This window comes from Ostrea edulis, chromosome 5 (genome assembly GCF_947568905.1).
Source record: "Ostrea edulis chromosome 5, xbOstEdul1.1, whole genome shotgun sequence".
NCBI classification, from domain to species: domain Eukaryota; kingdom Metazoa; phylum Mollusca; class Bivalvia; order Ostreida; family Ostreidae; genus Ostrea; species Ostrea edulis.
In genome coordinates this window covers 12,302,271-12,323,482 of record NC_079168.1, presented here as the reverse complement: position 1 = coordinate 12,323,482, position 21,212 = coordinate 12,302,271, and the positions used below count along the sequence as shown (strand labels likewise).

The 21,212-nt window shown below is 33.2% G+C and overlaps 1 protein-coding gene across 2 annotated transcripts; it reads right to left on the bottom strand.

Moving 5' to 3' along the window:
- Positions 1-395: 395 nt before the first annotated feature.
- On the bottom strand, positions 396-21,008 carry LOC125650547 (ERO1-like protein beta). Of its 2 annotated transcripts, XM_048878918.2 has the most exons (16): positions 20,815-21,008; positions 17,319-17,438; positions 16,137-16,220; positions 13,708-13,767; positions 13,338-13,411; positions 13,153-13,226; positions 11,972-12,092; positions 10,920-10,960; positions 9,117-9,128; positions 7,633-7,725; positions 6,833-7,002; positions 6,570-6,646; positions 4,556-4,625; positions 4,357-4,443; positions 4,068-4,207; positions 396-3,943 (listed from the first exon to the last, which is right to left on the bottom strand). In XM_048878918.2, exons 1-16 carry the CDS (start codon positions 20,917-20,919, stop codon positions 3,892-3,894), a joined length of 1,380 nt encoding a protein of 459 aa, XP_048734875.1. In that variant the 5' UTR covers positions 20,920-21,008; the 3' UTR covers positions 396-3,891. The 2 variants fall into 2 exon arrangements, with proteins under 2 accessions (XP_048734875.1, XP_048734876.1); XM_048878919.2 differs by lacking the exon at positions 9,117-9,128.
- Positions 21,009-21,212: the final 204 nt, after the last annotated feature.

The following is a 21,212-nucleotide window of genomic DNA, read 5'->3' as shown; positions in this document are numbered from 1 at the left end:
ACTGCGTTTTTCAGCTACACTTTGTGTGTTGTTAAACTAAAAATAGCTGCAACCAGTGAGTTACACTGTTTTATATGTAACTCATTTAAAATCAATAAACTTTTTTTTGTAGGCAAAGCCTCATTGCACAACCATGTTGTATGAGACTATGAAAATCTGATTAAATGGAAGCATTTTGAAAACAATAACTAATTGTTTACACATTCCTTCGTCTTGCACGTGTTCTGACGTAACACGCTTTCTGCAGGGGACTCAGTCTGCATTCAATCATATGCAGGAAATTGTCGTCACGAAAATCGTGCTAACACAGCCAAGGGTTGTAGAGAAGCGGAGTGGATTGTAAACCCTTGGCTAGCGAAGATGAGTCTGCCAATGACAACAGAAAAACACTCCCAATAATCACTAACATTTAATTCCATTTAAAATGTAGCAAATATAGATTACAATTTATATGGATAGGTCAATAACAGAGTAAGCAACATATTTTCAAAATGACAAATAACATCATGTTCAACAGGAATAACATTCAACAGGAAAACCAAACTATGATGAAGTTTACAGCATTAGATCTAGCTTGGTAACGTACAGCTACTAAAAGAGAAAATATCAACCGAGGGCTTTCTACCCAGCAAATAGCATGTTTACAAGAATGGACTAATGAACCATGCATGCACCTCAATTAACTTGCATTTGACAAGTTATACATGGAAGGTACTTGCTCAGAATTATTAAGTTATACATACAAGGTATCGTACTTGCTCATGATTAATATCAGTACAGACTAAGTCATGATTAATATCGCTACAGACTAAGAGGAATAATCAAAGGGTGGTATTTACCAATAGAAGTTCAGTTCTTTCAGTTTTTACCCTTTCTAAGTGATCTTTCTTCTTTATCTGAACAAAAACTTTCTAATTTTTAAGATTCACATCATGCTAACAGTACAAAGTTTGGTCTGTTCGACAAGAACCTGAATTAGAATTGGTCTTTAACCCCTGTCAATCTGACTATAAGATATTAATACATGTAACTAATTATTGTACAGATGTACAATTTGTGAGAAATCTAATGGATTTCATTAGCTTAATACAAATATAATTATATGACAAGTATACATATCTAAAATATTAAACAACACTCTAGAAAGCAGTATAGACAGGATAGAAAATTTCATTTTGTATAGTATAAAAGCACCCAGTCGAGACATTGAATCATATACTGCATTTAAAACAATCTGAAGACGTGCCACCAGTGTTGAAACAAACGAATATGAAATGCACATTAAAATGTTACCAACAGCTTTGGTCCTCCCAGTTTGTTTACACGACTTTTGTTAACAACCGTAAAAATGTCATAAATATATGAATATATACATGCAATTCTAATGGCAGTTAATGCTGAAAATTACAACATATTTTTAGAAAAATGAATATTTGAAAAGCTAGTCATTACATGTATTAACAACCACATTCATCATAATCAAAATGGACGATGATGATGATGAATGTCAATATCTTCATAAAAACAACAGAACTACTAAGTCTCCTTAAAGATTCCTGAAGAAGTCAGACAACATATGTTGTAAAGTAACAATGTTTATATACATATATTCATGACTTGTATAATTAGGACATTGCAATATCTATACTAATCCAAGATTCCCCTGTCTTTTACCCCTGCTTTTATAGTGTGACGTGCGCACATAAAAGCGGGGGTAAGAATCGGAGGAATCTCGGATTATATATATACATGTGGTTTTAAATATCATAATGTTATGTCTTTTAAATCTAAAATTCTAAACTAATGTGGATAAATCTACCCTCGGTATACATGTACAATACATAAAAGTGGTGGTGTGTTTTTAAAATATCACAGGGGTGAATACACAGTGTCATGCCGAACAATAAACAACAAAGTGGGTCATCTACAAGAGGAATTCAGCAAATAACTTTTAAAAATTACCAGTTAGATAAAAATTCCTAACAGAATTGTTAAAGCAATTAACATTTTCTGCAGATTTATTTGGAATTTTTTTTCCAATATAATATCTATTTTAAGATCAATATTGTAGAATTCCACACATTAACAGATCCTACAAATTTACTATATTTAGATTTAATAATGTCCACTTCTACATGTTACTCAGTGGCAAAATTAGTTTATCATCAATCTGCATGCTTCTTTCCAAAAATTAAGATGCATTATATTTTACAGGTAATTCAAATTTCAAAAATTTCTACTAAATCTCTACATTCTTAATTTCTACAAAAAAATCTACATTTCAAAAAATAAACTTGGATGTTATTTTGGAATGGTTTCAATAAATCTTTATGATGTTAGATGTGTTTAAGACAAAAGGCATCATCAGTAGTCTTTGATGATTTGTAAAATGATACAATGACTGTTCACTGTATTTCCTGATAACCATGTGTAGGTAATAAACATTATGAAATTGATGGCCACCTTACTAGGTAGAGCTTTGTAGTCCGCAAGAAATCAAATCAACAATGGTGGAGATTTTTTATCTTTTGTTGATATAAATGGGTTGTGAAACCAGTATTACATATCTGAAAAGTTGGTACTACATCACAGCAAGGATTTAAATAATTTTTCTTTTCGGTGCAAAGTCTCAACCAGTCAAAAGATGCATATAGAAACATCACAAAGTACAAAAGAGAATTGTTAAACATGCATAGTTAAAGATTGTAACCAAGAAATCAACCGATCTAAATAAAATCAGCTTCTCGATCCACTACTTTTTTTTTTTGTGTGTTGCTACACATGCAGCGCCATTTTAAAAAAGAGAGGAGCGGATCGAGGAGCTGATTTTAATCAGATTGGAAATCAACGACTTGTTTATGATGTAATTAACAAAAATACACAAAACAAACAAATCTTAGCCAAACCAGAGTGCATAGCACAAACACACAGTAAATCCAGGAGTGTAGTGAGGAAATTTTCATGTAAGGATCCATATACAGCAAAGAGAAATTTTATACAATTCTATGAGTTCACTGTCAAATATTTACAAAATGTTTTGGTACAACATCCTTATCCAGCACCATAAGCAAAAAACAAAGTAAAATTGTTTACTTAGAGAGATTTGGAAACATTCAATCTCTTAATTCAAGGCAGGCAAAAAATAAATTCAACTCCAAATGTATTCAATTCAAGAATTTCATGTATAATGCACCATGTATTACAGTCTGTCGTCTTAAGGGCTTGCCAAACAATTCTACAACCCCAATGACACCATATACTCCATACATTATTCAAGCTTATATAATTCATTGAGGTTTTTAAAATCATATATGACAAAATCAAATAACATTGAGAAATAAATATATGCACATACAAGTATGTTGTATTTCTCATATTGCACTTAATGTGTTTTTATATTTTTCTAAATATATTTCACAACACTTCTACTAAGTCTACAAAACATCTCGTGTGATACCTATCAACTCAATTTTTAAAACAAATTTTACAATACTGTAAGTACATATACAAATGTACTACTTTTGAAAATAAGGTGGGTCCCATTGACTGGAATGTGACAACTTACAATCATGCCTTAACAAGTAAAAGAACATGTTTTCTTAATTTTTCTGAAAAATGTTTAAGTAAATGGAACAAAATGAAGAAAGTGATCCCAAGCTAATATAAATCTACTAATAGGTTTTCTGGTTAGGATTATTCACCAACTTCTTAAAAACCTTTTGTGAGACAAAATGATTATTTTCAAAAGACTTTGAATTCAACACAAGGTCATGTTCTGCATCTATAGCTAACATTTACAAGCTATAGTATATTGTGAGTTGAAATACATTATTCTGGTAAAAAAAAAAACGTATTTTAGAGACTTCTAACTTTTCTATTGTTTCCTGGTTGTCAGCTTGTCAACTTCCTGAATTTTTCTATTGTATGTATACTGCTTGAGAGCCTGAAGGAAAGTGAAAAGAGCAATAAATATTACGATTGTCCACAATCCATACTATTCCGTTAAAATGTAAGAAAAGTAAAAACTGTCTTCAATAACTACATCCACTTTACTGTAAATGACCTACCTTCCAAACGCATTAAAGAGAGAGACAATTTCTGTTCTCCTGAGCTGGAAACGCTGCTTGTGATTGGCATTGACAGTTGACTGTAGCCCAACACTGTCTCCAGAAAACAGAATCTTCAGGGCAGTCCCCATACCTTGTATCTGGTGTGAAAAAATAAACAAATTCACAGTTAATAGTCTAAATTTATTTCAAATTGCTTTTTCTGTGATCACATTTTGTTTTTTTCACAATCTCTGAGGATTTTTTAGAAAGAAAAGTACATTTCCAGGAACAGGTAATTTTCATTTACCTGTAATTTCCCCCACAGCTTACACTTGTCACATCCAACACAATCCATGATGCGGGAAATGTTTCTGAAGTGCTCCCGGAATTCAGTCTGCAGATATAAATAGGAATATTCACAGCAAGTCTATGTATGTACAGAAGATTCAGTTAGATGTAGTCGGCTAAATTCATGTTGTACGAATAAGACAATAGATTTAAGTTACCAGAAGTTTCTTTGCAACTTTGGAGTCTCCTTTGAAAAGATTACTTTCATCAAAGTGGTCAGGAAATGACCTGGAAAAAAACGTAATGAGATAAGAAACACTATGCCCTCAATTGCATATCAAGGCCTAAAATACAATGGTGATAAATTTCATCTTCACCATATGGCCATCACCTTAGCTGACCTCAATATTTCATATCACTAATATGAAATGGATATGAAGGTGACTAAAAGAAATATGGCTTTCGGAGATTGTGTCAAAGCAATATGGCCCAAAATCTTGTGTAGTCACAACTGCATTTTGGCCCAAAACTATCAATGTAATGGTAAAAATGTCAAAAGATGTTGTTTTTTTAAGTTAAAGACAAACAGTTGAAATCAGTGATTTCCCAGTGAAATACTCATTAGCTATTTCATTACAACAGCAGAAATTGCTCAGTAATTCTATAAATCGTTTTGTTTTCACATGGAAGTGTCTCCATCAGAAAACAGAATGCAGGCTTCAAGCAATATGATACAAAAATAGTTTGAACATATCTATATTCAATAGATTTTCTTTCCTATCAATTTCACTAAGGAGTATCAAGTTCATATCTCAATATTTACATTCAAAAGATTTTTTCCTTATCAATTCTGTTGTAGAGTTTTTAAGTTCATATATCCATGATGCATAAAACAGTTGGCAGTACTTGGCGGGATGCCAAACCATGCTCTAGGTTGGCCATACGTGTTGACTGCCAAATCACTGAAAACGACAGGTGTCAATTCTTTAAAATTTAAAACATTTGTTTTTTGTTTTAAGCAAAAAATATAAACAAAAGTAAAACCTATCTGTAAACCTCCTATCTTTTTCAGTGATTTACCACACAAACCCAAATGAAACAAACTTTGGACTTTTTTGTCAATTGAAAAAACCATGTGACCACCCGTTTAGTGTTCCATTTAGTGTTTTCACTTTTCATAATGTGGTTATAACTGCATATATCATAGACCATTCTATAGTGGGTTGTTTGTTTTACATCCCATCAAGAATTTTTCACTCACATTGAGACGTCACAAGTTGTAGGTGAAGTACCACAAATTTAGACCTATGCTAAGCGATTATAGCCGTAGCAGTGAGGGTTCTTTATCGTGCCAACGCCTGCCACGACCTTCATTTTTAAGGTCATATCCGAAAGACCTGTGATTCTCACTTGTAAATGCCAAGTGTTTGGAGAGGGAGCAATCACAACCTATGTTTTTACGTCTTAAGTTTGACGCGACCTTGGCACGAGCGGGGCTTGAACTCACGACCTCCCTGTTACAAAGTGAACACTTTACACCACTGAGCTACTATGACCGCTTTCTGCAGTTGGTGTTGAGGTGAATGTAAACAATGAAAAGTGTTTTTGTTGTCATTACTGGGGGAGATGATGGTCACCAGCAGTGTAAGAAAATTTACATGAAACACTTATACACATCATTTGATTTTACTGCTGAAGTTCATCATACCCTCAATAATAACAACAAAATCACACTTCATTGCTTACATAATAAATGTATACAATATACATCAATCTGAGTTGCTCACACCTTCCTTAGCAAAACTTCTCTGAAATAATTCATTTTTCTTCTTTTATTAAACACCAAATCCATCGATACTGATTTTATCATACATTTTGCAGTCCTTATACAGTTTATTCCAGATATATTGAAATTCAGGGTACCAACCTGAATTCTTCATTATATCCAAAATTCAATATAACCGATGTTGAACTATATAAATATAAAAGTTATTGAGGATTTATTTTTACTTCAATATAACAGATACATGTAGTTCAATATAAGGGACTTCAACATAAGTGGAGTATATTGTACTTTCACATTATAGAAAAGGAAGTATTATTTCCTCATTCTGAATTATACCCACTTTCTAGATTTAAATATAGTTACACTTGTACCTCGTTCTTTAATATATAGAGAGCCCTCACAACATTTGTGAAATTCAGTAAAATTCAATGAGCTAATATCCTCACTTGACGATTTTCAGTAAATCCTTGATTCCATCCTTTATATCTTTTTCCTCTTCAGGACTCCCCGTGAAAAATTCTTCCTAGTTTGTTAAATGAAAAAGAAAAATATTTTTTATTATCCAATAAAAATTCATAACATTTGTTCAGATACTGTACAAAAATAAAAGAATTCCAAAATCTATCTCCTATAATCCAAATGTAGTGATATTAAATGTAAAAAGCAACAACTGTTTTGACAATTCGAAAAACTTTTTTTTAAAACGTACCTCCTCCAGATAAGGTGCAGCCTTAGCAAGAGCCCGTAACGCTACCAGGTAAGTAAAGTAAAGGTTCTTTAATCGTTGTGGCCCCTGGCCTTTGGTGGCTTTAGGATCAAATCGCATGATAAATTCTTCAGTGTTTGGTCTAAATTCGGGTGAAGACAGCAATGTTGTGGCTATAAAATATTGCAGGAAACAAAAATTATGGCACTTTATCTGTTTGTATTCTAGATACCAGTGTACATTTTGCAAAGCACAGGTCCACCTTAAAATCATGCAAAAAGAAATCTTCTGGATATAAGTCTAAATTTGAGAAATGATAAAAACCAACAAGGTACATGTATTACATAAGAGCATCAATTTGGAGAACTACAGCACAATTTCAATTTTCTGGTCAAATTCATTTGTTCTCACCAGATTGCTACTATAACAAGTACATGCATTGATATCTGAAAGTATCAGCTCATTTTAAATGTGTTGACTTATCCATGTTTGAATGATTCTTAGTCAATCACTTCATACTCTATTCTATATGCTGTTTTACTCAATTACACATGTACATTGTCATTTTCTAAGTCACTCTGAAGTTGTATGGAATTCTACTAATACAATGAAATTCATGTATCAGAAGTAAAAATTCTCACACACTCATACTCACAAGGAAAAAGTAAAAATTCTCACACACTCATACTCACAAGGAAAAAGTAAAAATTCTCACACACTCATACTCACAAGGAAAAAGTAAAAATTCTCACACACTCATACTCACAAGGAAAAAGTAAAAATTATCACACACTCATACTCACAAGGAAAAAGGTACTCGTTACAGAGATGTAGATTAATGCTGGTGTGGAGTCCAGAAATGAGTCTGTAGAAAGCTCGCTGTTCCAAACAGAGACCTACATTACCAGGAAAATACACAAGTTTAATCATCTTACACAGAAGTGACCGATAAACTACTGTACATAGAAAATACACATGTTTAATCATCTTACACAGAAGTGACTGATAAACTACTGTACATAGAAAATACACATGTTAAATCATCTCAAACAGAAACCTACATTACCAGGAAAATACACATGTTAAATCATCTCAAACAGAGACCTACATTACCAGGAAAATACACATGTTTAATCACCTCACACAAAAGTGACCAATAAACTACTGTACATAGAAAATAGTATTGATTTGTTTCTGTCTTCTTGACTGCAAGTTTAATTAAAAAGAATTACAAACTTTGTTATAGATTACCATAACACTTTGTGAAACTATGTACACTTATTTATAACATGCATGAAATGTTCAGTGCCACCTTTCCAGAATAGTGAAAGTAATACATTGAAATCACTACAATGCGTTTAATATACTTTATGCTTTGTGTATTTGTTATTCATATCTTGTCACAACTATCAAACAGACCACATGCTTCATAAAATAAAGAGGATGGTTTAGTTTAATAATTAGTAAATTTGAATGATAGTATAAGCAATCTAATTAGAGAAAGATAATTAACTAGATGGAAATTGAATATAAAACAACATGGACAATTTTACAAGAGGATATAAGCTGTATACAGTAAAACTTGTTTATTAGGAGTTCCTGGAGACGGACACTATGCCTAATTCCTTATAACCCAGATTCTATCTATTGATCGGGAAGATTTTTATATATATAAGGAAGTGTATAATAAAAAATCAACAAGAAAATAAACATTAAAGTTATTTCAACATATTAAAATAATCAAAGGAATGCTCGATAATCAAGAAAAATTTATTTTGTTTGTAGTATGCAACACCTCAGATCATGATTGAACATTTGAAAAGTTTATAATAAATGGAATTTTAACTGAGGTCAGAACACATGAATTCCATTTCACTATAAAAAGAAATTTTAAACATTTTTAAAAATGAGAATTCAATATGATTTTTTTATAACTTAGAATTCTTCATAGGAAATTTCAAATAACCATATTTTCTATTAAACAAAATTTATAATCAAATTTTCTTTATAATAAACAAGCTCCATATAAATGACTTTTACTGTAGCAAAATCCAAGAAAAAAAACCTATCAGGTGTTATGAATACTTCTTACTTAAAACGTTTTAAATGTATACGTTACTTTAATTTTGAACAGTTTCCTTTGATATATACATGTATAATATCCTTATGATGATTACAATAAATCACATGTCACACTACACTAATGCTGCATGCATTTTGAGCTGCAGAGAGAGAAAGAAGGTAAGAGTTAGTATATAGAGTGTTACAGAAGCTACCGCCAGCATACCTTCCAATGACCCTGTAATGAAATACGGCAGAAAATCAAATAATGAACAAATTACCTGGTTTACAAATACTGATTTTTAATGACAATGCTCATTACAATTGATGAAAAAAAATTCTAATTCAAAATAAAACATGTAGCCCATGAGTCACATTGCTCTCCTGAGCAGTTGCAGTTCCCCTTGTAAAACTACGCAACCCAAAATTGAACTTTAACCCTCTCTCGTGCCCCAGCCCTGAAGGTTGTAAAACTTTTTGGAGCACGTTTTCATACTCAAACTCTTACCTCTGTGATCTAAATCGTACTCATACTCAAAAGTGAAGGTTACAAAAGTTTTATAAAATAATTCTCACACTCAAATGAGGTACATGCAGAAGATTTTTTGATTATGTTTCGAAGCTTGCTCAGAGTTGTACTCAAAGCAAACATGGCTGAGTTTGTGTATGAGTATGGTAAAAGTTTTATAACCTCCAGGCCTGGTCTCACGAAACTAGTCACAATTGAATCTACACAACAAGAGGATGCTTGGGGATAACTCATCATGAGGGTTATAGTCTAATTCAAACAAAAACTGAATTTACACAACATATGGATTCTTGCATATTAATCTCACAAACAATGGTTCTTGAGAAGATTTTTTTAAAAATCATCTTTTGTATTCATATGTAAAACTTTAATCCTTATTGTGGCCCCACCCCAGCCCCGAGGGTCACGTTCTAATTAACAAAATTGATCCTACACTACATGAGGATGTTTGCATATTAATCTATTAAACTTGTTTCCTTGTATTTCTGGGAGGGATTTTTTAAAATTATTTTCCTATATGAATAAACTTTGTAAAACTTTAAACACTAACTTTGTGATCAATGAATTTTCATTATATAATGAAACATTTCGACAAGTCTAGCTTTTTAAGAAGATTGTTAAAAACTATAACCTACTTCTAAATTATGCCCCCTTCTAAGGAGAGATGAACTTTCATCTGAACAATTCTGAATCCCCTTTACCAATGGATTCTTTGTGTCAAGTTTGGTTAAAATTGATGGAAAGTAGTCAAAAGTTATCACTGACAAAAACAGACAATAGACTACAAACAAATTGTGATCAGAAAAATTCACTAGGGTATATGGCTCAGGTGATCTAAAAATAAAAATGAAATGTAAACTAAAACACCATATGAAATGCAAATTAATGAAATAAAGAAGTTAGAGGGATTGTACCAATGGCCAGGTATATCTATACAATTGTGATCTTCAAAAATTGATTCAAAAAGAGTTAATCTACAACCAAACCAAACCATTAATACATAAGAAGAAGTCATCTGCAGGAAAAAAAGAAGTAAAATTCCATAACAAATCAAACTTTGGACTTCAGCATGATGGGGACAGGGTCGGATTTCCTTTCATGTTATGGAGACGTATGTTTAAGTGGGGAAAAAAATAATTTCCTATTCGTAGTGACATTACCATATATTAATCCTGGAAACACTAGATTAAAAAAAAAGGTGTTTTTCAATTTGAATTTTTAAGTGCTACCAATCTAATTAAAATTATTAAAAAGATTTGTGAAAGAAAAGAAAACCTGTGCAGTACATATACAGTTGTGCTAAAACAAACCTCTGAAACAGTCTTGAACATAAAGAGGTAACATCTAGCAAAAGCAAGGTTCTAACAAACAATCATTTTAAAATATTTGTTTAAAAGCTGTAAGATTACAAATTACAGTGTACTGTGACAAATGTACATTGATCTTGAAATTGATTGTACAGATGTTTTGCTAATTTCTGTGTAGTTTTAATCTGCCTACCTGCCAATGTCTTCTTCGATCCATATACAGTTCCTTCAGGTCTGTTCAACAAAGCAGACAAAAGAGTCATATATTTAAAAGTGGAGTTTTGTAAGAATTATGCAAGCTATCAATTAATATTTCTGCAAGACATCTTGAACTGAAATTCTGCATCAAACAAAGTTTGACAATGGCAGCCTAAACAGGCTTTCAGATAATGAACTCAACAAAAAAATCCAATAATGTGAGATGAAGGTTGCACACAAAGCCACGGTCAGACGATTTGGGAGAAGGAGGAGGCTGCACTGGAAAACATGGGGTACAGCTGGGAATGACATAGCAACAAAAACAATGAGAGGTTAGAGGATATACATCGGACCAAGAAGAGATTGGTGGCATTTTTGAGATAAAAGAGAAGTTAGGGGTTTATTTCTGGGAACAAGGAGAGGACAGGGTATTTCTGGGACCAAGGAGAGGCTGAGGGGTATTTCTTGGACCAAGGAGAGGTTGAGAGGTATTTTCGGGACCGAGGTTAAGGGGTATTTTGAGGACCAAAGAGAGACTGAGGGGTATTTTTGGAACCAATGGGAGGTTAGGGGTATTTCTGGGACCAATGGGAAATTATGGGTATTTCTGGGACCAATGGGAGGTTAAGGGTATTTCTGGGACCAATGGGAGGTTAACGGTATTTCTGGGACCAATGGGAGGTTAAGGGTATTTCTGGGACCAATGGGAAATTAAGGGTATTTCTGGAACCAATGGGAAATTAAGGGTATTTCTGGAACCATTAGGAGGTTAAAGGTATTTCTGGGACCAATGGGAGGTTAAGGGTATTTCTGGGACCAATGGGAGGTTAAGGGTATTTCTGGGACCAATGGGAGGTTAGGGGTATTTCTGGGACAAAGGAGATGTTGAGGGATATCCAGGGACACTTAGGTGATTCAAACGACACACAACAATAAGTAAAGTACATGTACATGTAAATATTCATGCACACAATGTTCAAAAGATGGATTTTTTACTTGGTGTGATGATCAATCTATACACACACTGTATCACATAACGTTACTTACTTGAAGCAGTTTTCCTCATAAATACTGTTCCAGATCCTGTGAGGAGATGCACCCTTATAACCAGTGTATCTCTCTGGATTCAACAGCAGGTCTACATACTGACAGTCTGGGGTATCGTCATCTGTAAAAAAAGTCCATCCTTATACTCAAAGTGTGAACAAATCTATCCTTATACTCAAAATGTCAACAAATCCATTCTTCTACTCATGATGTGAACAAATCCATTCTTTTACTCAATATGTGAACAAATCCATCCTTATACTCAAAGTGTCAACAAATCCCTCCTTATACTCAAAGTGTCAACAAATCCCTCCTTATACTCAAAGTGTGAACAAATCAATCCTTCTACTCAAGATGTGAACAAATCCCTCCTTATACTCAAAGTGTGAACAAATCAATCCTTCTACTCATGATGTGAACAAATTAATCCTTCTACTCATGATGTGAACAAATTAATCCTTCTACTCAAAAACCATGAAATATCAAAACCTTTTATAACTGTCATGAACTAAACTACAATGAAGGTTTCCAAGGCAATTTTCCAAGCTAATCATAAAATTTTACCATCTAAACATTAGTGTTAAAACAAATGATCTCTGTAGATTTTGTCAAATCTTTTGACAAGTAATATTGAAACAATAACACATATTTTTACTTTTTGTAATAAGACCCAAACATTGTGGAGTGAGTTAAGTCTTCATATATATAGAAAAATTTCAGAAAGAATTGGTTTTAATGTGTCAAATATAATATTTGGTGAAATTCCACTGTCTTTAAATAATAAAGCTATAAACTTTATAATTCTATATGTTAAACAATACATATTTATCTGTTTAATGCAGAATAAAGAACCAAATCTTGTTGGATTACTATGTCACTTAAAGTTTAAATATCATGTAGAGAAATATGCTGCAATTCAAACATTTAAAATACATAACTTTGATAAAATATGGATGAAGTGGGAAAATATTTTTGCAATTGATTAATTATGACTACATGTACTTGTCATTATTTTAGTACATGTATTATTGTTATTATTATTACTTTCACTATTGTACAGCAAGTAACCTAAACCACAGGGAGATGTATGCATGTATGAAAGGTATGTTTGTGTAAGTGTCTGATGTATTGTATGTAACCAAAAAAATAAATAAATTATATTAAAAAAATTTTTTTTTTACCATCTATCTCACAGAACGTCTCTTGTCTGTCGTCATGGCGAGTCCAATTTTTGAAGGCTTCCAAACTCTCAGCACTGAAATAGAAAAACATCTATAACTAATGGTACGTCTCATCACCTTGTTACTATCAACACAACTGACTATGCCACATTGTGACAACTACAGCTGTGACACATGATACTCACCTAATGGTCCGATCTAAGGCACTGAGTTCTCTCTCTTGATCACAGTTATGTTCTTTCTGTGCCTCCTCTGAGTACTACCAAAATCAAGTGTAACAAAATTGTAAAATATTACATATTGCATAGAATTATACATAAATATCAATTTATACAATTATGATAAAAGGAAAAGACACAATGATACATAATATTTGATAAAAAATATAATAAAACAAAAATATCGTAGGTAATGACAATATGAAAAAAAAAACAACAACAAAATTTTGATTTTAAATTCAAGCCTTCAAATCTGAACAGTTTTATTAGGTATTGGGTACAATTTCTAAATATAATACATTGTACAATTGATGCGTGGAAGCTTAAATCCTAGTACCTTATTGATTTCTTTAGAATTTCCATTTCCATTTGCTTTCAAACCCTCTGGTACTTCATCCTTGAAGAGAAATCATTTCATAAAAATCAATCTTAAGCCCAACGTCTGTAGAGAATTACACCTATACATTACTAGTTTGAATCAATAAAAGGTCAATAGACCATGGTGCTCACCTTTGTCATATATTTCTTAAAGAGACATGACTTTTAAAAATCTTACATTTTACCAAGACCAATATAAAGTGTACAACAGTGCACTCCATGAGAATATTTACATATCATTTTCAGAAGATTTCTTTCCTCACCATTTAAAGAGCTAGGGGCTCTAAGGACCAAAATGGCCCAAATACTTTTTAAAAAAATTTAACTGATGGTATAGTATCTTTAATATCATAACATTTTTCTATGCTAAACCCTACTGCTGGCATATGATTATTAATCATTCACAATGATGTAACAATGACATCACAAGCCTGGCTCTTGGTGACACTGTATGGTGAAAATCACTCAATATTTACTATAATTTACTGGCTTTTATTGCCTCTGCATGTTTGCCTCATGGAATGCCTGTGAAACACAGATAATAAGCATATCAATCTATAGTCACCATTTAGTTTTGGGGCATGTTTACAGACCATATTCGTTTTCTTTTGTGAATGATATCATGTGACTCAACAATGGAATAAAGATAGTCAACAAATTGCCAACTTTTAGGGGGGGGGGGGGGGTAGTAATTTGTCCACATATTGAATTCCACAAAATGCCTGTTATATTTGTGACATTTTAATTACATATGGCTAAATATTTCTTTTCGATTCCCTCATATTATTATATGAAATTATGATATCACATGCTGTAAACCTATGCATAGTGTTTGTCTATATCATATGATAACGAAAATCTTTGATGATAGAATTAAGTTAATAAACATAAGGTAAGTTTGAAAATAAGATGAAGTTGTAATTTTTCATCAATTAAGATCCAAAATGTGTTGACTCAAAAAGGCCCACAAGTGGTTAGGCCTAAAAATTCACAATGCGCAAATAAGACCTTTAGGTATAAACACTATACTTATAGCTCACAAATAAATCAAATGTTTTTATCAATAAGATTGCAGTTTGATACCCCGGGGTGGGGGATGTTTCCCCAGGACACTTGTTTTAATGGTTATGAATAGATAGATTGATAGATTAACATTTATAGACCAACCCAATGCCATCAGACGGGGAGGTCAACGTATATCTCTCATTCTTTCACGTTCACGCCTGGCTACTTTTAAAAACAGCATCAATCAGCTGGGCAAAATAAGAAAATATGTGGCACTTCACCAATAGCTGATGATTTCCAGTTATGAATGGAAGATTGAAAGAGACATAGAACAGACACTAATAACTAATTCGTGTGAGTGCTTGAGGACAGAATTCAGATTATTGATAAAGAGAAGTTGAACTTAAAATGCTTACAGATGAAAAAACCATGTTCACATCACTCAAAATGATAATAATCATTTGATCAAATTCAGGCTCATAATTATCATTTAAGATATTTAAAGAAAAGGGTATTCTTGTAATTTTCTCCTTTCCAAATTCAACCTGCTAACTTTGTAACTTAAATACATGTAATGGCAGATAACAGATTTTCATGCTTTATATTTTTAGTGCAATGAAAGTTTTCTTAGTATTAAATCATAAATGCGGAATTTGGTAGCTATCACGAAGAAATGCAATAGGTAGGGAGGGGGGCATGAAATGTTTCCGTTAGATGACTAAGGTGATTTGATACCATTTTAATATTACAATTTATGTAATTGAGTATACAGATAAGCTTGCATATCGTATTTACAATCTGTTGCCTTATTGTTCTTCAGAGAATTTTTTTCACTAATCATATTCCGATATAAAACTTTGGACTCTCCATACTCGTAGTGTGATACACAAGTTATCACACGGAAAAACACATTGTCATAATTTTTTTAATGGAAGTACACCATTATGGAAAAAACAACATCAGAAATACAATCTTTATCCTTTTCAAATCTATAGCCTCTATAGTTAGCTCTGGCAGTTGATTAAGGCAATTGGATGGTAATTTCTTGATTGCTTGTTCAAGCTCCATGGAGGTTGATTCTATATTATGATAATTGCCATTTTTAGCCACATTCAGCCAAATTTCAAATACCACTTTATCACAAATGTCCTTAATTTTTCATTCGTGACAATTTTGATCACTAAGTTATACCACTTCAAACTTGTTTGTAAAACTCATTCTTTTGGAACAGTAAGTTAATATCTTTTGTTATCCTTCCACACATTGGAGCAGGCTAATGTTTGAATGTTTCTCCATTCCAAAGCTAAGGGCTGGAATAGGATGAATGGACAGATACATTAATTCCTATACAAAATGTGAGGAGGGGAGGATCTAATAATTTACCTCTGAACAGGATTGAACATGGCAGTCCTTCAGAGCACAGCGACTGTCATCTGACCAAAATGGACATGGCTTCATTAAATTCACCTACAAAAAGACAAGTCCTGATTTCATAAAACATTAAACTCATTAATAAACAAAACATAAAAACAATTTATTCACATCTCTCTCTCTCTCCCCCCCCTCTCTCTCTCCTTCTCCCCCCTCTCTCTCTCAGCTCTGTTATGTACTATGTCCTGAGTACTCTCTCTCTCTCTCAGCTGTTATGTACTATGTCCTGAGTACTCTCTCTCTCTCTCTCTCAGCTGTTATGTACTATGTCCTGAGTACTCTCTCTCTCTCTCTCAGCTGTTATGTACTATGTCCTGAGTACTCTCTCTCTCTCTCTCTCTCAGCTGTTATGTACTATGTCCTGAGTACTCTCTCTCTCTCTCTCAGCTGTTATGTACTATGTCCTGAGTACTCTCTCTCTCTCTCTTTCAGCTCTGTTATGTACAATGTCCTGAGTACTCTCTCTCTCTCTCTCTCTCTCTCTCTCTCTCTCTCAGCTCTGTTATGTACTATGTCCTGAGTACTCTCTCTCTCTCTCTCTCTCTCTCTCTCTCTCTCTCTCTCAGCTCTGTTATGTACTATGTCCTGAGTACTCTCTCTCTCTCTCTCTCTCTCTCTCTCTCTCTCTCTCTCTCTCTCTCTCTCTCTCTCAGCTCTGTTATGTACTATGTCCTGAGTACTCTCTCTCTCTCTCTCTCAGCTCTGTTATGTACTATGTCCTGAGTACTCTCTCTCTCTCTCTCTCAGCTCTGTTATGTACTATGTCCTGAGTACTAAAAGTATCAACAACACTGTAATATAGCAGTTTCGCTCGGCAGAATATGCTGACGTAGTGCATTAGTAAATCTGTCCTTCTATGGCCTTCAAAGTCCCACTCCTAAGTATCTATAAAGTACTTCTTCCGTTGGTACTAATTTAATTCACTTATGGTTCGAATTTACATTGATGGCCTTGAAAGTTCTGAATTGCTTATATTTGATGGCCCATCACATTTTGAAATTCATCACTCAATTTTTTTCTGTGCATGATCATTTTGAGAAACACATGTACTCCTGAAGATGAAGGTAAAAAGAATTTATCAGGTGTGAGAGGCAACACAAATCTTGCCAATATACGATGTTCAATCTACATTACCTTGAAATACCTAAAGTAGTCCCTCTGTAGCAAGCTCTTCAGAATGGGATAAATCTTTCTGTTGTTTAAGGAGTCCAAATTCTCCACCTTACAAGAACAGTCATCTACTTCACCTTGAAGCTAACAAGATAAATCTACATGCAGTTATTCACATTTAAACAGTTATTCATATCATGCTTTTATATCAAATTCTGCTTTGATGCATGGAAACAAAATAATTTAAACTTTTGTCGTAACAACAACAACAAAAAATAAATAAAAATTCTGATTTAAAGATATTTTCCTTTCCAAGGATTCCAGAAATAGTCATTTTTTCTCTCTGAGTGGGCAGTGTCAATCTAAACAAGAGGTACTGTGAGCAATGCTCACTAAGAATACCCACTGCTTACCCCAATTTCCCAAAAGGTGTTAATAGGTATAAATTACCTCTTTCCTGAGTGTAAAAATATAAAATGCCTTTGTAGAAGAAAATGGAAGATATAGTCCGAACACAAATCCATGGCATAAACCTATAATTTTGACCTTGAGATCAAAGTTCAAGGTCATAAAGAGGTCATGAATGTACATGACACATAGTCTCATGGTGATACACCCATGTCTTATGGTATGACTATGTCAAAACCCTATAATCAATTTTGACCTTGAGGTCAAAGTTTAAGGTCATATAAAGGTCATGAAGGTACCCGACACATCATCTCATGGTGATACACTCATGTGTCAAATATGGTATGCCTATGTCAAAGAACAAAGTCATGGCCCTGACACGAATCCATTGTAAAAACCTTTAATTTTGACCTTGAGGTCAAGGTCATATGGAGGTCATGAAGGTACATGACACATCGTCTCATTGTGATCCACCTGTGTGCCAAATATGGTATGCCTAAGTCAAAGAACAAAGAAGTTATGGCTTGGACACGAATCTGCACAGACAGACGGAAGGACAGACAGTGATTCCTATATACCCCTTTGAACTTCGTTTGGAGGGGGGGGGGGGGGGGGGTATAATAATTGTAAAATGAAAGGTTTGATTTTAGAGGCGAGGACAAAAGATCAATGTCTGACCATAAAAAAAACTAAATTTACATAGTTTTCACCAAGACCCCATCCCCTTAAAACTATATATGATGAATGTTGAAACTAATCCATTAACAAGTAAAAACATACACGAGTATAAATTAATAACACTCTGTACACCTTTTCTACTTTTTTATTCACAAATTAAAGTGTACATTAAAACTATTAAATATTCATTAAAATGTAATATTATTATGTGGTTTTTAACAGTCACTGGTATTTTTCTTTTCCCACTAAGTGTAATCGATGTCATGACAGAAACTACCAGGAGTTTTTATCCCCCCTCCCCCTGACTATTTGAATTTAGATTTTTATCCAACATCAATCTTTTGATCTCACCCCTTAATCAAACTGATTTAATATTGCATTGATTTCCCATATATATTTAATTAAATGTCACACCTGACTGACTGTTACTTTGATTAAATATAAATACTGCAGCATGAATCAATATGCCGAAAACAGCATCATATACAGAATATAAATCATAGTGTCCTACGTGTCAGATAAATTTATCTCTAAAGAGGACAGCAGGTGTTTTAGGGGAAAAGTTTTACACTATCAAGTATCTATAAAATTATTTCAGTCCTAAAGTACCCTAAACATATTCTTTATAAACATGATATTTGTAATTCATACAATTCTATGTGGATTTTAAATTTTCACTGTTAAAGTTTGTCAAGAATTTCAAACTAGCTCAATAGCAAAATCATTGTGTATATGACATCCAATACAACATATTTCATCATTTTTTACAAGGTTGTTTTTTTCTTCTTGCTCCGTATAATTTGTTGCTGAGCAGTTCTTTTGAAATTATACCTCAGAGCTAATGCACTGATGTTACAATGATGTTGATTTACACTGTAATAGTGTGTTTTTTCCATTACTAGTTCGACGAAACCAATGAATATCATTATCATCATATGTACAGTGGTGTATTCAGCTCTCCAACTAACAAATGTTACAAAAATAAAAAATTAGCTGGAGTTTCTCGTGTATTGGAAACAAGCTGTCATGTGATCGTCATGGTCTAACAATAAACACACTGCTATCACGGATTCTTCTTCTGTGATAACAAATTTTGAAATACACAGTAAAAGAATTCATACATTTTTCCATTAACCAATAGTAGTATGATTCTGATTTAAAATAGAACATGCATGAGCATGCACACTACAGCAGATCATATGCAGAATCACTTATTCTTTTTCAAGAAATTTTGTCGGTTGCATTCCCTAATTTTTTCAGTCAACGAAACATTTCATGAAATGTCAATTCAACAAAGTAACCTTTCAACAAAATGTTGTGCACAGATTAACATGTACATGTAATCTGAATGTAAATAGATACATCTGAGAAAACTTATACTTAATTTGCATCTGCTACCCAAATTGAGCAATATACACATTAATGACTATGATATGGTCAGGTCCAGCACAATCTCTACATCTAGCTATATAGCTTTATAGAGTTATTTGAAATAGGTTGATTTAGCTATTTCAAATTGTTTATCAATTCAATTTCTAAAAGCATAATAATCGAATTTCGATCACCGAGTCCTGTACTTCATACAACACATTGTAAACAAAAAATGCTTCATGAACTATATTGTAAAGTCATCATGATACTTATCTATGCTTCAATGCACACAGGGTAGCGGACAGTTAACAACATAAAAGAAATTCTCTTTTCAAGAACATTCTTAAAACAATGTAATATTGTTCTGAACTCTAATTAGAACAGCTCCCATGGGGATCCGTGTTGAAATAGGTCCTCAGTGCCCCTTGCTTGTCGTAAGAGGTGACTAAATGGGGCGGTTCTTTGGATGAGACTGCAAGAACTGAGGCCGTGTGTCACAGCAGGTGTGGCATGATAAATTAAGATCCCTTCCTTCTCAAAGGTCATGAGCGCTAAGCATAAGCCTGCCTAGATTTCGCAGCCCTTCACTGGCAATGGTGACGTCTCCATATGAGTGAAAAATTCCTGGGAGGGACGTTAAACAATATAAAACTAACTAACCGAATTAGAACTGTGGTGTTGTGATTACTTTCAAAAGAATAAACATGTTAAAAAATTATGCGACTTTCTGGTTATGCCATTGCACTTAAGAAGTTCAAACTAATTAAATCTAAACTAGCTTAATCAAGCTATTTCAAATACTGTAGCTTTATAAATCTATATAGCTAAATACAGAGGTTGTGCTGAACCTAATAGTGATAGTTTGCTTTCAGAAATTCGTAAAATCACCAAACTGTGACCTGAATTGACAGTGCAATGAGAAGATCGAAATCTCCCTTTCGAAATCAAAACAAATATTATCGTTCTTTGTTTCATTTTGTCTAACATAACCGCCGTCGGGAAAACTGCGTGTTGTTTGAATCTTCATGAGGAAATTCGAAATTAAAACCCTCTAGGCCCTTACCTTGCAAAAGCATGGATTAGGGTGACTTTTGCTTCCATTATTTGCATACAACAGCAAAGGAAGTATGGTTGCCAAGATGAGAAACTTCAGCAGTAATGAAGTCATTTATAATACCAATTATTTTACCACTACTACACCGCCCAGTAAGACATATGGATATGCTAATTTTTGTTTTGATTCTAAATATATCACGCACCAATAACCCAAAAGAGGATGCGAAGTCGCTTAAATAACGAAATATAGTCCATTGACAAATATCTGATAAATTCGTAAAACCTTAAGTTTCATGCCAATATATGTTTTCTAAAAAGTTTTAAATAAATTTACATTAAAATAAAAGTAAATTTGTTTCAAAGTAGGCAATGAAATCACTTTGCGGATGAATATAGATATACCAG